We start from the raw sequence: 11,318 nt of genomic DNA, 5'->3' as shown, positions 1-11,318 counted from the left end.
GCTCAACCCTCAGGGGGTGGCGGCGGCGGCTCCCCCGCCCCACGGGGTCACGCCAGGCCAGGCCGGGCCGGCGGCTCTCCAGGCCGCGGCGGGGCCGTGAGGCTGTGCGCGCTCGGTGCCCGCCGCGGAGCCGGGACCGGAGCAGCTCCCCAGAGACCCGCGGCCGCCGCCCCCGGGCCGAGCCGGGCCGAGCCGGGCCCATAGAGCGCGCGGCGCCGGGATAGAACGGCCGCGCCGGGGCCGCAGCGCCCCCCGGCGGCGACTGGCGGGGGCGGCGCGGAGCGAGCAGAGAAAGGGAGCAGGGACAGTAATGGCGGCCAGTTAGAGCCGGGCTGAGCCCGAGAGGCGGCGGCGACAGCGGCGGGAGGAGCCGGCGCGGCTCCGGTTGCGTCTCTGCCCGGCAGAGCGGCTTCCCCGGAGGGCTTTTCTTCCTTCCTCCCTCCTCCCCCCTTTCCCCCCTCTCCCTCCCCTTCCCCTCCCTGCCCGAGCCCCCGCCTGTCCGCCCTCCCTCCCTCCTCCCTCCGCGCCGGCGGCGGCGGCGGCGGCGCCCCCCGTGTCCCCCCTCGCCGGGGCCATGGTGAACACCAGGAAGAGCTCTCTGCGCCCCCTGGGCAAAGCGGCGGCCGCGGCGGCCGGGGCCGGCAGCCATTTCATCTCGTCCCGCACCCGCTCTTCTAAGAGGGGCACCAAGGCAGATGCGGCCGGGCTGGAGGAGGCGGCGGCAGCGCGGGTGAGGACCGGGGGCTCCACGGGGGACCGGAGGGAGGGAGGCGGTGAGGCCGGGGAATCGCTGGGGACAGCGCCGCTGGTGCCACGGCGGGGGGGGCTGCGGGCACGGGAGCCGGCGGGGGGCGGGTGCCGAGACGGCTGTCGGCTGTCGGAGGGACGGTGGGGCCGGCGGGCAGCCCGCGGCAAGGAGGCACCGCGGAGCCGGCAGGGACGCGGGGGGCAGCTGCGGAGAGCTGCAGTCCCTATGGGGCCAGCGCCGGCGCGGCGGGGGCCGCTGACAGGGCGGGGGCGGCGGGGACACGGGCGGCGCAGCGGCCGCGGTGCCGGTGCCCGGCGGGGCCGCCGGCGGGCGGGGGTCCGGCGGGGTCCGGCGGTGCGGGGCTCCCCCTGCGGCCGCGCCCGGCGCTGCCGCCGCCAGACAAAAGTTGGGAGCTGCGCCCGCAGCAACTTCGCAATAAACCTCGGCCCGGTTTGGTTTGTGTGTGTGTGTGTGTGCTTTTTTTTTTTTTTTTTCCCCTTTTCCCTAAATGACCTCGATTCGGCTGGCGGCTGCGACGGGAGGAAGCTGGTGTTCAGGAAAGCCCCCCGCCCCGTTATTTGTGGCACGGAGGGTGTGATTTTTGCCGTCAAGTTTAAGTTGAATGCTTTCCCAGCCGAACTCGCTGTGATTGCTTGGGTTAGACGGGCTAACTGCAAGTTAAATTCCACAGCCCGATTTGGAGAATTAACATTTGGTAAATTGTAACTAGAAGAAAGAATTCGGGAGTCTCTTTTCTTCCTTGTCTCTAAACAGCTCTGTTGACAAAACCTGTAATTTTTGTTTTTAATTATCGAAGAATCACAGAATCAATGAGGTTGCAAAAGACCTCTGAGATCATAGAGTCCGACCTATGGCCGATCACCACCTTGTCAACCGGACCGTGGCACCGAGTGCCACATCCAGCCTTTCCTTCAACAGCTCCAGGGCCGGTGCCTCCACCGCCTCCCTGGGCAGCCCGTTCCCAATGTTCAGTGATCCTGTCTGTGAAGAAATTCCTCCCACAGGAGGAATTGTAGGCAGGACTTTTTCTGTGCTTGATGAAACTTCACGTATTGCTTTAAAGGGATCTTTCAATAAAAGCAATAAAAATCAATAAAAGCAACGCAAATATGTAAGTGAAATTTGAGGGTCCGAGTGTTTGACAGTCGTGCACCAACTGACCTGCCGTGCAAAGGAGGAAGTCAGCCGAGTAGAAAAACAGCAGCAGCAGCCAGAGGCATGTCAGAAGGATGTCACCTGGAATTCTCAAAAAACCTTTTACCCCATCTATTTGATCTAAAATATAAAGCAAATACAAATCACTGATGAGATATGTATGAGATTGTACCTTCTATGCTTCTCTTTCAAGTCTTTCATACTTCACAGTTCTTCCCTTCCCCCATCTTACTTTTCCTTGTTCCCTGTTTCTTCCTTGTTTAATTTCAGTGGACTCCTGGGGATGCAGCCCCATAGCTGTAAAAAGCTGTTCTGCTTGTTCTAGTTTGCAGTTTCTGTTTATTCATATCGTGGGTCTTGTGGTTTGTGAAGCAAAGTTTGAAGTAACCCTTACTGGCTTACTTCTCAGGGAGTTTACTGCTGCTTAGAAAAGCAGTTTGGGCTTCTTTCCAAGTATTTTTAATTCATAACAGTGTTTTTTTACTACAAATCATTAAAACATTGAAATTATGGTAGTGTCATGGTGTAAGGAAAGGAGATTGTGCAAAATAGTGTAAAATATTTTAAACACTTTTCAAGATATTGCCCACACTTCTAAAAGAGCATTTATTCTGAAGTTAAATGTAAATTTTGGTGTATGGGAATGAACTTGTTTCGCTTCAAGTACGTCTCATGTGTTTAAGGTGGATATTTTCTTCCCTTTTAAGATGTAATTGCCAAATATGAGCAGAAGTTATCCAAGAAGGTTTTTTTTCTTATTTCCTCCATCCAGTGTGTTTTATAAAATATGAATATCTCACTGTATTTTAAAGTTGTTTTTGAACAACTCTTTTTATTCTTCAGATGTAAGCACTGTCAGCAATACAGTGTCTTTCTGAGCTTCTGAATCTTCTTGAAGTAGTGCCAGAGAAGGATCTCAGTGATTAGGACATGAATAAGTATAGCAGTAGGGAGACAAAGCCTTTGCTTTTGGAAGTGACTGTCGGGAGACAGATAGCGAGGCTGTGTTCAGAAAGCGTGCTGGGATCGTCTTCATGCAGTTGTATTTTTTTTTTCTTTCCTTTTTTTTTTTTTTTGCAGTTGACTGGAACAGTCTGTCCTTTCTAAATCTTTTGGGTGTCACATCAGGAAACCAGCCTTGCTACCAGCAGTTAATCGGGTTAATGAGCAGCTAGAGTTTGGAGCTCTGGCAGAGATGGGACACTTCTCGTTTGCAGTGTGTGACTTAATTTTCTTGCATGGAGCTTTTGGCTGGGACTCCCTGAGAAATGTTCTTCAGTGGGAATGTTTGCAGCCACCTTTCAGAGTGTGTTTTAAAAGATCATCTGTCTGTTCCTTATTAGCAACAAAAACCAAGTTAGTGGCCTAATGGCATCCTGTAAGCTGCTGAGTAGACCAGAAGAGGGGATGGGACTTCTATCTCTTTTGTATCTATTTCCTTCTTATTTTTTTCCACTTGGCTTTTTCTGATGTACTTTTGTTGTGTTGTTTTGTTTTTGGTTTTTTTTTCCATTTGTTTGGGTTTCTTGCTTATATTTAGAAGGATAGGCTTGACTCTCTCCTTTCCCAAGAACTTAAGTTTCTAGTCTTCTCCTTCAATATTCTGTTGAGTTGTATGTGAATAGTGTCCTTTTTTGTTTGATCTGAATCTGGAGGCAACATTTGTGGGAATGGACTGTAATAGTCTAAATGCCTTTATCATGTTCAGTGTATTCCCTCAGTAGTACTCACTCAGCTTGGAGAAAGCAATGACGTCAGGCTTTGAAAAGTAAACTGGTTTGAATTATTGATTGGTGACCACGCAGTCAGTGATGGAGATGAATGCGTGTGTGTCTGTCTGCTTACCAGAAGCCAGATTAAAATGAACAAAATCCCTCACTAAATGGATCAAGGAGCCAAGAAGTTTATTGTCTGAGATGATGTCATAGCAGAGTGCATAGGGAGGGTACAGAGGGGAAAAACTGGGCTTTGTTTTCTTCCCGTTTCCAGGACTGATGTTTAGTACTACACTGTTCAGTAGATTTTGAAGCTATGCTTACAGAATTATATATTCTGTTGTTACACAAATTGTACATATGTGTATGAAAATACAGATTCTTTTCGGCATTAAAATTTAGGAAATGTTCTAGCTTTATCTTAAAGCATTCTGACAGGAAAAACTCATCAAAATCTTCTACAGAGACACAGAATTTTAGCACAAGGCTTATAGGTTCAGTGGACTTTGTTCACAGTATGAAAAAATTGAGGATCCTGTGACCATAAGTGGTTAAATTTGCACTTTTTGTCTACTGATGTCTGATGTTTTCAGACACTGAGCTGTGATTGCTGGTAACACTTCTTTGGCAGCTGAAATGATTTTTCTTAGTCATCTCAAAGCACAAATCAGAAGTGTTGATCAAGAATTTATTGTGTAATAAACACTTAAATCATGTCAGTGTACTAGTTAGACATTTTAGCAATGTATACAAGGTTAGCTTAATTTAATTAGCCAAGAAAGCATTAGCAGTGCCTTAAGAGCTACTTGAGGGCATGGTGATAATTGTAAGGCATGATCCTCGCTCAAAGCAGTGCTGCCAACATTGTTCAAGTTGCGCGGTGCAGCCCAGAGCTCTCCATTGTACTTAATCGCTGATGGAGCGATCGGGGGCTGCGGGACTGACACCGGCACTGCAGCGAGGAAAGGTGCAGAGAAGCAGCGTTTCTGTGCCCTGGCTTCCAGTGTGCTTCAGTGTCTCTCACTGTGGTTTCTCAGTCTGTAGCAGTAGAAGTGTTTTCTGATTTCTGGGTGATTATTTCAGCTTTTGTAGCATAAACTTGTTGCTACATTTTACTCTTTGAAAAGCATTTAATGGTCAGTTGTTGAAAACATAGAAAATGTAAAACTTACTATGATTTCTCTTAAATTGCAAGTTTTACACATAACCAATAGAGCTTTCTAAAAATCAAGTTTTCCCTTATGAAAGACCCTGATTGGCATATTTGTTTTCTACATAGTGTCTCACGGTGTTCTGGATGCTCTGGTGTTCAGAATAACGCCATAGAAAAAGTTAGATTTTCCTCCTTTGGCTGGATAAGTGACACTTGGTGGCCACCTGTGTGTAAAGCTCTGCAAGAAAAAAGCTCCTGTTCAATATCTATGTTTTAAAGAACTGCATTGTCTTTGTGCTCGAGTTTGCAGTAGCATCAGTAAAGGTGCTGAGGCTAATGCTTTTACAGTTCTTTGAAATACATCCTGAAATATAAAGCCTTGTGAAGTTATTCCAAACAATTTAATATAAAGGAAGATTCCCAGGAAAGCTCATCTTTTTGGTGTGTAATAAAATCTCGGGTTCTTTCTGTTTTAGTGGTCTGCTGCTCTTTTGGGATTTAGCAGGGAAAAATCAGTGTTCTAAAATGAGTCATGCAGGCCATTCCTTGGCTGTATGGTGTTAATACAGCTGTGAGCAGTGGGAAATGGAGCAATTGTTGGAAGCAGTCTTTGTTCAGGATTCTGTCAAAATACCATACAGTTGGCATTTGTGATCCTTTTGTGGTTCTGAAGGGCTGTCCCGAGTTTGAATTCTTACGTATCGAGCCAGATCAGTCTGGGCCCCTCTGAGCAGTCAGGACACGAGAAGTGTCCGTGGTTTGTTTTGGGAGGCAGTGGTGCATCCTGTTCAAAGCTGGCTATCCTTGCTGTCACACTGTTCCAGGGCCTTCAAAGGAAGCAATCCGAGGGCTAATCCAGTGGATGGATAAGACCTCCAAAGAGTACTCAGGAAATGGTGTTGATGTTTTGTGTGCTGCATTGCTTCCTCTGAACATTGGGCTTGTCCCAAAGTATTATTAATAAAAGCTGCTTCTCCAACTACTGTCTCTGTCTGAACTTCAAACAGAAGGTTTGACCCACGGCTGTGAGACAGCCCATGACAATTTTGCAAGAGTTGCATACAGCTTGGGGTTGTGCAAGATAATTAGCTCAGGTAATTATATTCGGATCACCTCTATCCCCCTGCAGTTTCAGTTGCATGTAGTATGGTTTTGCACATCCTGCCCTAAATTGTTGAATGTTTGCTATGCTGTGGAAGAGTTTTAATTCCAATCTAATGATGCTTTGAATGATTTTTCTGTAAGACTTTATAAAACCCATCTTGAAACAAAGCATGCAGCAAGTAGACATCAATGAGCTGAAGCTTTCATTGCTGTGAATTTTCAATGCTGTGCTGTTTTGTAGCTGTGACCCTTTGAAAGATTGCTGATTGTTTATTAGATGTTTTAGCTCTAATGGATTACTTTTTCTGTGGGTAGTATCACTCATGAACCCATTTATTGCAAAGGGAACTGACAATATGTTTTTATCCTTTTTTTGTGTACACTTCATGCTTTGCTGGTTTTTCAAAACAATTTTTCAGTCTGACTTCACTCTTGAAATATTGTCTTCATTACCTTTGATGGGATTTTCATGGTTTATTTTAACCATTAATTCTGGTTTAAATTGTTCAAGTGTTGGTTTGCATTTATACGTGCTTGGATTATTTTTCTGAATAAATTTAGTTTCTTTTTGCTTGGTAGTTACTAAAACAGGCAACTTTTTCAACCAGTTGTAAGACTAATGTGTAATCTTCTGTAAGCCTTTTCATTTTGCACTGGCTAGGTGTATGCTGTAATAGTTTCAGCTCCAGCTGGGCTAGTTATGAAGGAGGCAGCTTTAGTTCTCCTACTAGAAATACAGAACTTAGGAACGTCTCCAGGTTCCATAGTTCTTGCAGCCTGTACTGAACTTTCTGGTTTTACCTTTGTGCTTCTAGTAGTGTCTGTTGATGGCCTAACTGATGTAAAGCTTTGATATTTTGCTTTTCTGCAGCCTCCAGTCAGTTCCTTCATTTTAAATGAATAAATAGTTGAGCCAAAGCTATTTAAATAACCTGAAATGAAGAAGCTGTTCATTCTCTACATGTGGAAGAGATTACTTGCAGTGAAATTTGTTGCTGTGCTTCAGCAATCCCTCATTTCAAATACTTAATAGCTATCCCTTATTATTTCTCTAATGTATCGTTCAGGCTTAGAATTTTGATTTTTTGATTATTTAAATTTCAGTACATTATTCTCAAGATTTCTATCACAATTGTACGCAATTTTAATTTTTTTCTCTTCTAAAAATACTGTCTTCAAGTGCATTGCAGCTAGAGGTGCAGAAGTGTTTTTTAATCCTATGTTTTTACCACACAGAAGGCCACCTTCCTAGTTTCTCTTGCTACAGACACTTTTTTGCTTAGCTTACTGAGTCTATTTCCTGGTCATGTCCAAACCTTGGGGAGCAGTCTGGTTCAGGGCTTCTCGCTCTATTTTCCTCTTTGCTAGCCTCATTTACATAATTCTACATCTTTATTTAGGTTTATAGTAGTATTGAAGGAGGCCGTGTCCTATAAGCTTTATTTGGGATGTGACTGTTAAGCAGAAACAAGATGGATTTTCGAGGACTGAGGGTAGGAAAAAACATTTGAATGTTTTCATTTTTTCCACATTAGAATTGTAATCATTCTTGATTGTCAATTAATCACATAAATATAATTTCTGCTTTAAAAGTCTTTGTTAACAGAGTCTAGAAACTCACAGGAATGGGTAATGTGGTTCTGACTAAAAATGTGTTGCTTTTATTATTCCTTCAGTGTTGAAGGATCAGTGGTTTTAAAAACTTCCCTTAAGTGGATTTACTAGAAATACTTCTAAGTGAGGTGTGGACCCCATACAGCAAGTAGAGAACTCTTCTCAGTGGACTTGCTGTTCTGCAGGTGTGTGATTTCACATGTGCTGCGAGCTGTGAGCTCTGGCTGTGAACTCTGCAGTTGTGAAAACAACAGACTCGCCAGTATTAATGCTTGCCAGGCCATTTGATCAGCGGGATCAGGATCACGTTACTGGTCCAGCTGAAACTAATCCTCTTCTCCACATCCCCTGGCTTCCCCTTGCCTCCCCTCCATCCTTCTGATTTGATTATCAGCTGAAATTTCACAGTATCATCCTAATTTTGGTGAGGGCACAGAGAAGAGAGGAGCGCTCATGGTGAAATGCTTGGAGCGGGCTGCTGATGATGGGAAGATACACCTCAGCTCACTATTTATGGCCTCTGTCACAGCTTGGCAGAGGCTGCTCTGTAGGTCACTCTCCCTTTCATTGGTGAACCAAGTAACCTGTAGGTTGCAAGAGTTTTTTGTGTGTCACACTGAAGCTGTTGACAGGCACTCACTCAGTATGGATACAAGCAGGTGTCTTTTTTCTGTAACAGACAGAGGGAATGGTTGCAGGTGTGAAAATCCCTAATTAACAGTGCTTATATTTTTAACTTGTAAACTTTTAGCTTTTCTCAAAAGCTTTCACATTTATTAAATAACCTGAATTCTAGGGTTGAAGAGTTTCAGGAAATAAAATGGAAATCTGTTGAAATAATAAAGCAGATCTTCCTGTGGAAGAAATATGTTTGGGGTTTTCTTAACCTGAACAAACGGTGAAGAATTTATTCTTCTGAAAAGGTCTAGATGATGATATTCTTTGTGTTCTTAGTGGCTATTATTGACATGAGCATTGTTCACTAAAAAAAAAAAAAATGGAACCTGAATGTTAAAAGGATTCAGATCATCCTGCAATTGAGGCTTTCTTTACTATCATTACCACTAATGAAATACATCGTTAATAGTTGTTTATTCCAAGATCATCAAGCACTTAAGCATGAACATTATTTTTCCTTAACACCTGTGGAGAGCCAATGTCTGATAAATGACTGTGTGCAAACAAGTGGAAATTAGAGAACTGCAACCAGGAGATGTGTCTTTTAAGCTGATGTTTTTTTTCAAGCTGTCAGCAAGGTTAACGCATCAGGGCCTTCATGCAACTTGGAGTTCTCACTAAGGTAGTTAATGTGTTCTAATCCAAATACATTTATTTCTCAGCCTCTTGTCATTTGAAGGCTGAGGCAGAAGGAATTGGTTTGGAAGGGATGTTGAAGATCATCTCTTCCCAACCCCTTGCCATGGGCAGGGACACCTTCCACTAGACAAGGTTGCTCAGAGCCCCATCCAGTCTGGCCTTGAAGTGAAAGTGCTTTCACACTGGATTTTTAGGACACAAAGGTAGGTGTTCATATTGCAGCAGTATGTTGTGTACCATCACAAATACAGGGTGCTGCATTATGCTCGACCTCAAGTTCAGTCATGTTCCCTTCTTTCCCCAGACAAGTGTATCAGGTCTTACCTCTTCCCACTAAGCAGTCAGCCAGTTCTCCCCTACATGAGGGGCTGTAGGGTTAGGAAAATGTGCATTGGGGTGGGGAAGAGAGGAGCCTGTGAGGGATGTGTTGGTGCTGGAGAGAGTGGGTAGTGTGGTGTGTCATCCTGAAATTAGGGCATATTGTGGATGTGTAAGGCAAGGTGTGGTACCTGGTTTGAGCATGATCATGAGAAAGTTTCAGCTACTTGAAATGTTTGTATCAAACATAAGGAGATTTTTACTCCTTCCCCCCCCCCTTTTTTTTTGTTAGAAAACGCTAAAACAAAGTGGTGAACTTAAAAAAAAAAGAAATAGGATTTGAAAGGATTTATTAGATTCTGGTCAGATGACATGATCACATTATAAGAAAATTATTTTGATCTAGTATGTAGAATTTGCAACCAAACAAAACTTAAATCTCAAAGAGATTATGAAGCCTTCTGATTTTTTAAAACTGCTTAGTATGCCTAGCCTTAAAATGCATTAGCTTAATGTTAGCAAAACCTAGCTCTGACCTAACTCTCATCAATAAATCTTAACACAGATCTTTAATGCAATTACATTTTTAGGATATAATGTTTTAATCCATATTTTTTACCTTTGCAGAAACTGGATACACAAAGGAACAAGTGTCTTTTCCAGAATGACTGGACAGACAGCTAGACAATTTTTTGGGTATATTTTACTGGTGTTTGAAATGCATTATAGTTTCAGTGAAAGCAAGTTATTTGTTAACTGAATAGTTATATGAGGGCAAGGATGAGACATGAGCTTAACTAATTGGGGCACATTTTTTTCATGAATAACTGTTTCAGTTTGGAAAGACAATTTTATCTTTTTATACTGTAGGATATAAAAGTTTATTAAATGCAATAAAGAGCCCTGAGTGTTTCAGATCTTTTGATGGACAGTTCATTTCAAGAACTTTGCAGGATCTGGTAGGAGAAGAGGCACACCAGTTTTTTTCACGTGTTTTTAAGATAAGAATCCAGACTAATAATCTGGGACATCCAAGAAGAAGTGTTGTTATTAAGAGAAAGTAACTTTCAGGGACTTTTGTGCTTATTTAGTGGGTTAAAAAGAAAAGCTGTTTATGCATTTAACAGAATGCAGAGAAATAGGATTGGTCAGTTGAACATTGAACAGTTGAACATTGGATTAGGTCAGTTGAACATTGTCAGTGCATTAATTTTGTGTCTTAGACATGGGAAGAGGCCATAGAAAAAACAGTTGCTCCAGTGCTGAAGAGAATGGGTTGAAAAGTTGCCTGAGTGAGGAGCTGTGTGAGCAGTGGTGTGAGTGTTCAGGGTGTGGCAGACACTCAGCTGGGTGTGCCCCACAAACTGTACACCGAGGACAGCAAGTTTGACCATGGTGGATAACTCAGATATTCATGTCTGCATGCCTGTGTCTGAGTACAGACGAACCTGTGGCAAACCAGACAGTCTTTTTCAGAAATTGCAAGGTGTGGTTGTGGTTTGAATGTTATATCATCTCTTACTTGAGAACTCTGTGAACTTGTGTTCACATGCTTGGAGATGCCAGTGGTAGAGATGGTTTGTACTCATTCTCTGTGTCCAAGACTACTGGATTAGGATTATTTTGGGGTGTTCAGATCAGCAGTTTAAGAAGACTTCTTTGGTTATTCTCTTAGCCGGGAAATTCAACTTATACAGAAGAAACAGGCCTCCCCCACACTTTTTCCCTTCAAAGATGCTATAAGTAATCTTTGTGTTTTCACTTGGGAATTAATCAAATGTCATGCTTTAGCCAACTGCTTCCTGTGATACACCTGAAGGCACTGTCAGTGAGTACTGCCCTGCTATGTGTGTTCTTCAGTCTTGCTGAAAGACTGTGCTGGTATAGTTGCTGTTCTAAGAGGATAAACTGAGAAGGAAAAGGCCAGTTTTATTAATGGATTTCTAGTTTGTGTTTTCCAAAACTGAAGTACTCTACATGTTTTAAATAAAACTGTTAGTATCAAATTAGTGTCTTGAAATTTAGGGATGGACAGAGAAGAGACTGCAGGTAATAATGTATACCAGTGTATTCGTAGCTTGCTCATAGATAGGTATTAAACAGTGTTTCTGTCTTTATCCTTTTCATACAAAGCAGAGAAGGCATAGAGATAATAGGCAGCTATATATGTTTG

General features: G+C 43.5%; 1 protein-coding gene across 3 annotated transcripts in view; it reads left to right on the top strand.

The window, feature by feature from the left end:
• The first annotated feature begins 308 nt into the window (after positions 1-308).
• Positions 309-11,318, top strand: part of ATAD2B (ATPase family AAA domain containing 2B) — a 73,402-nt gene continuing 62,392 nt past the window's right edge. For all 3 annotated transcript variants that reach the window (XM_064707791.1, XM_064707792.1, XM_064707790.1), the window contains exon 1: positions 309-730. In XM_064707791.1, coding sequence (XP_064563861.1) covers positions 575-730 — 156 coding nt within the window. In that variant the 5' untranslated portion in view covers positions 309-574. The remainder of the gene's footprint in view (positions 731-11,318) is intronic.

The sequence above is a fragment of the Zonotrichia leucophrys genome, chromosome 3 (genome assembly GCF_028769735.1).
Source record: "Zonotrichia leucophrys gambelii isolate GWCS_2022_RI chromosome 3, RI_Zleu_2.0, whole genome shotgun sequence".
Lineage (NCBI taxonomy): Eukaryota > Metazoa > Chordata > Aves > Passeriformes > Passerellidae > Zonotrichia > Zonotrichia leucophrys.
This window is presented reverse-complemented; position numbering and strand designations above follow the sequence as displayed.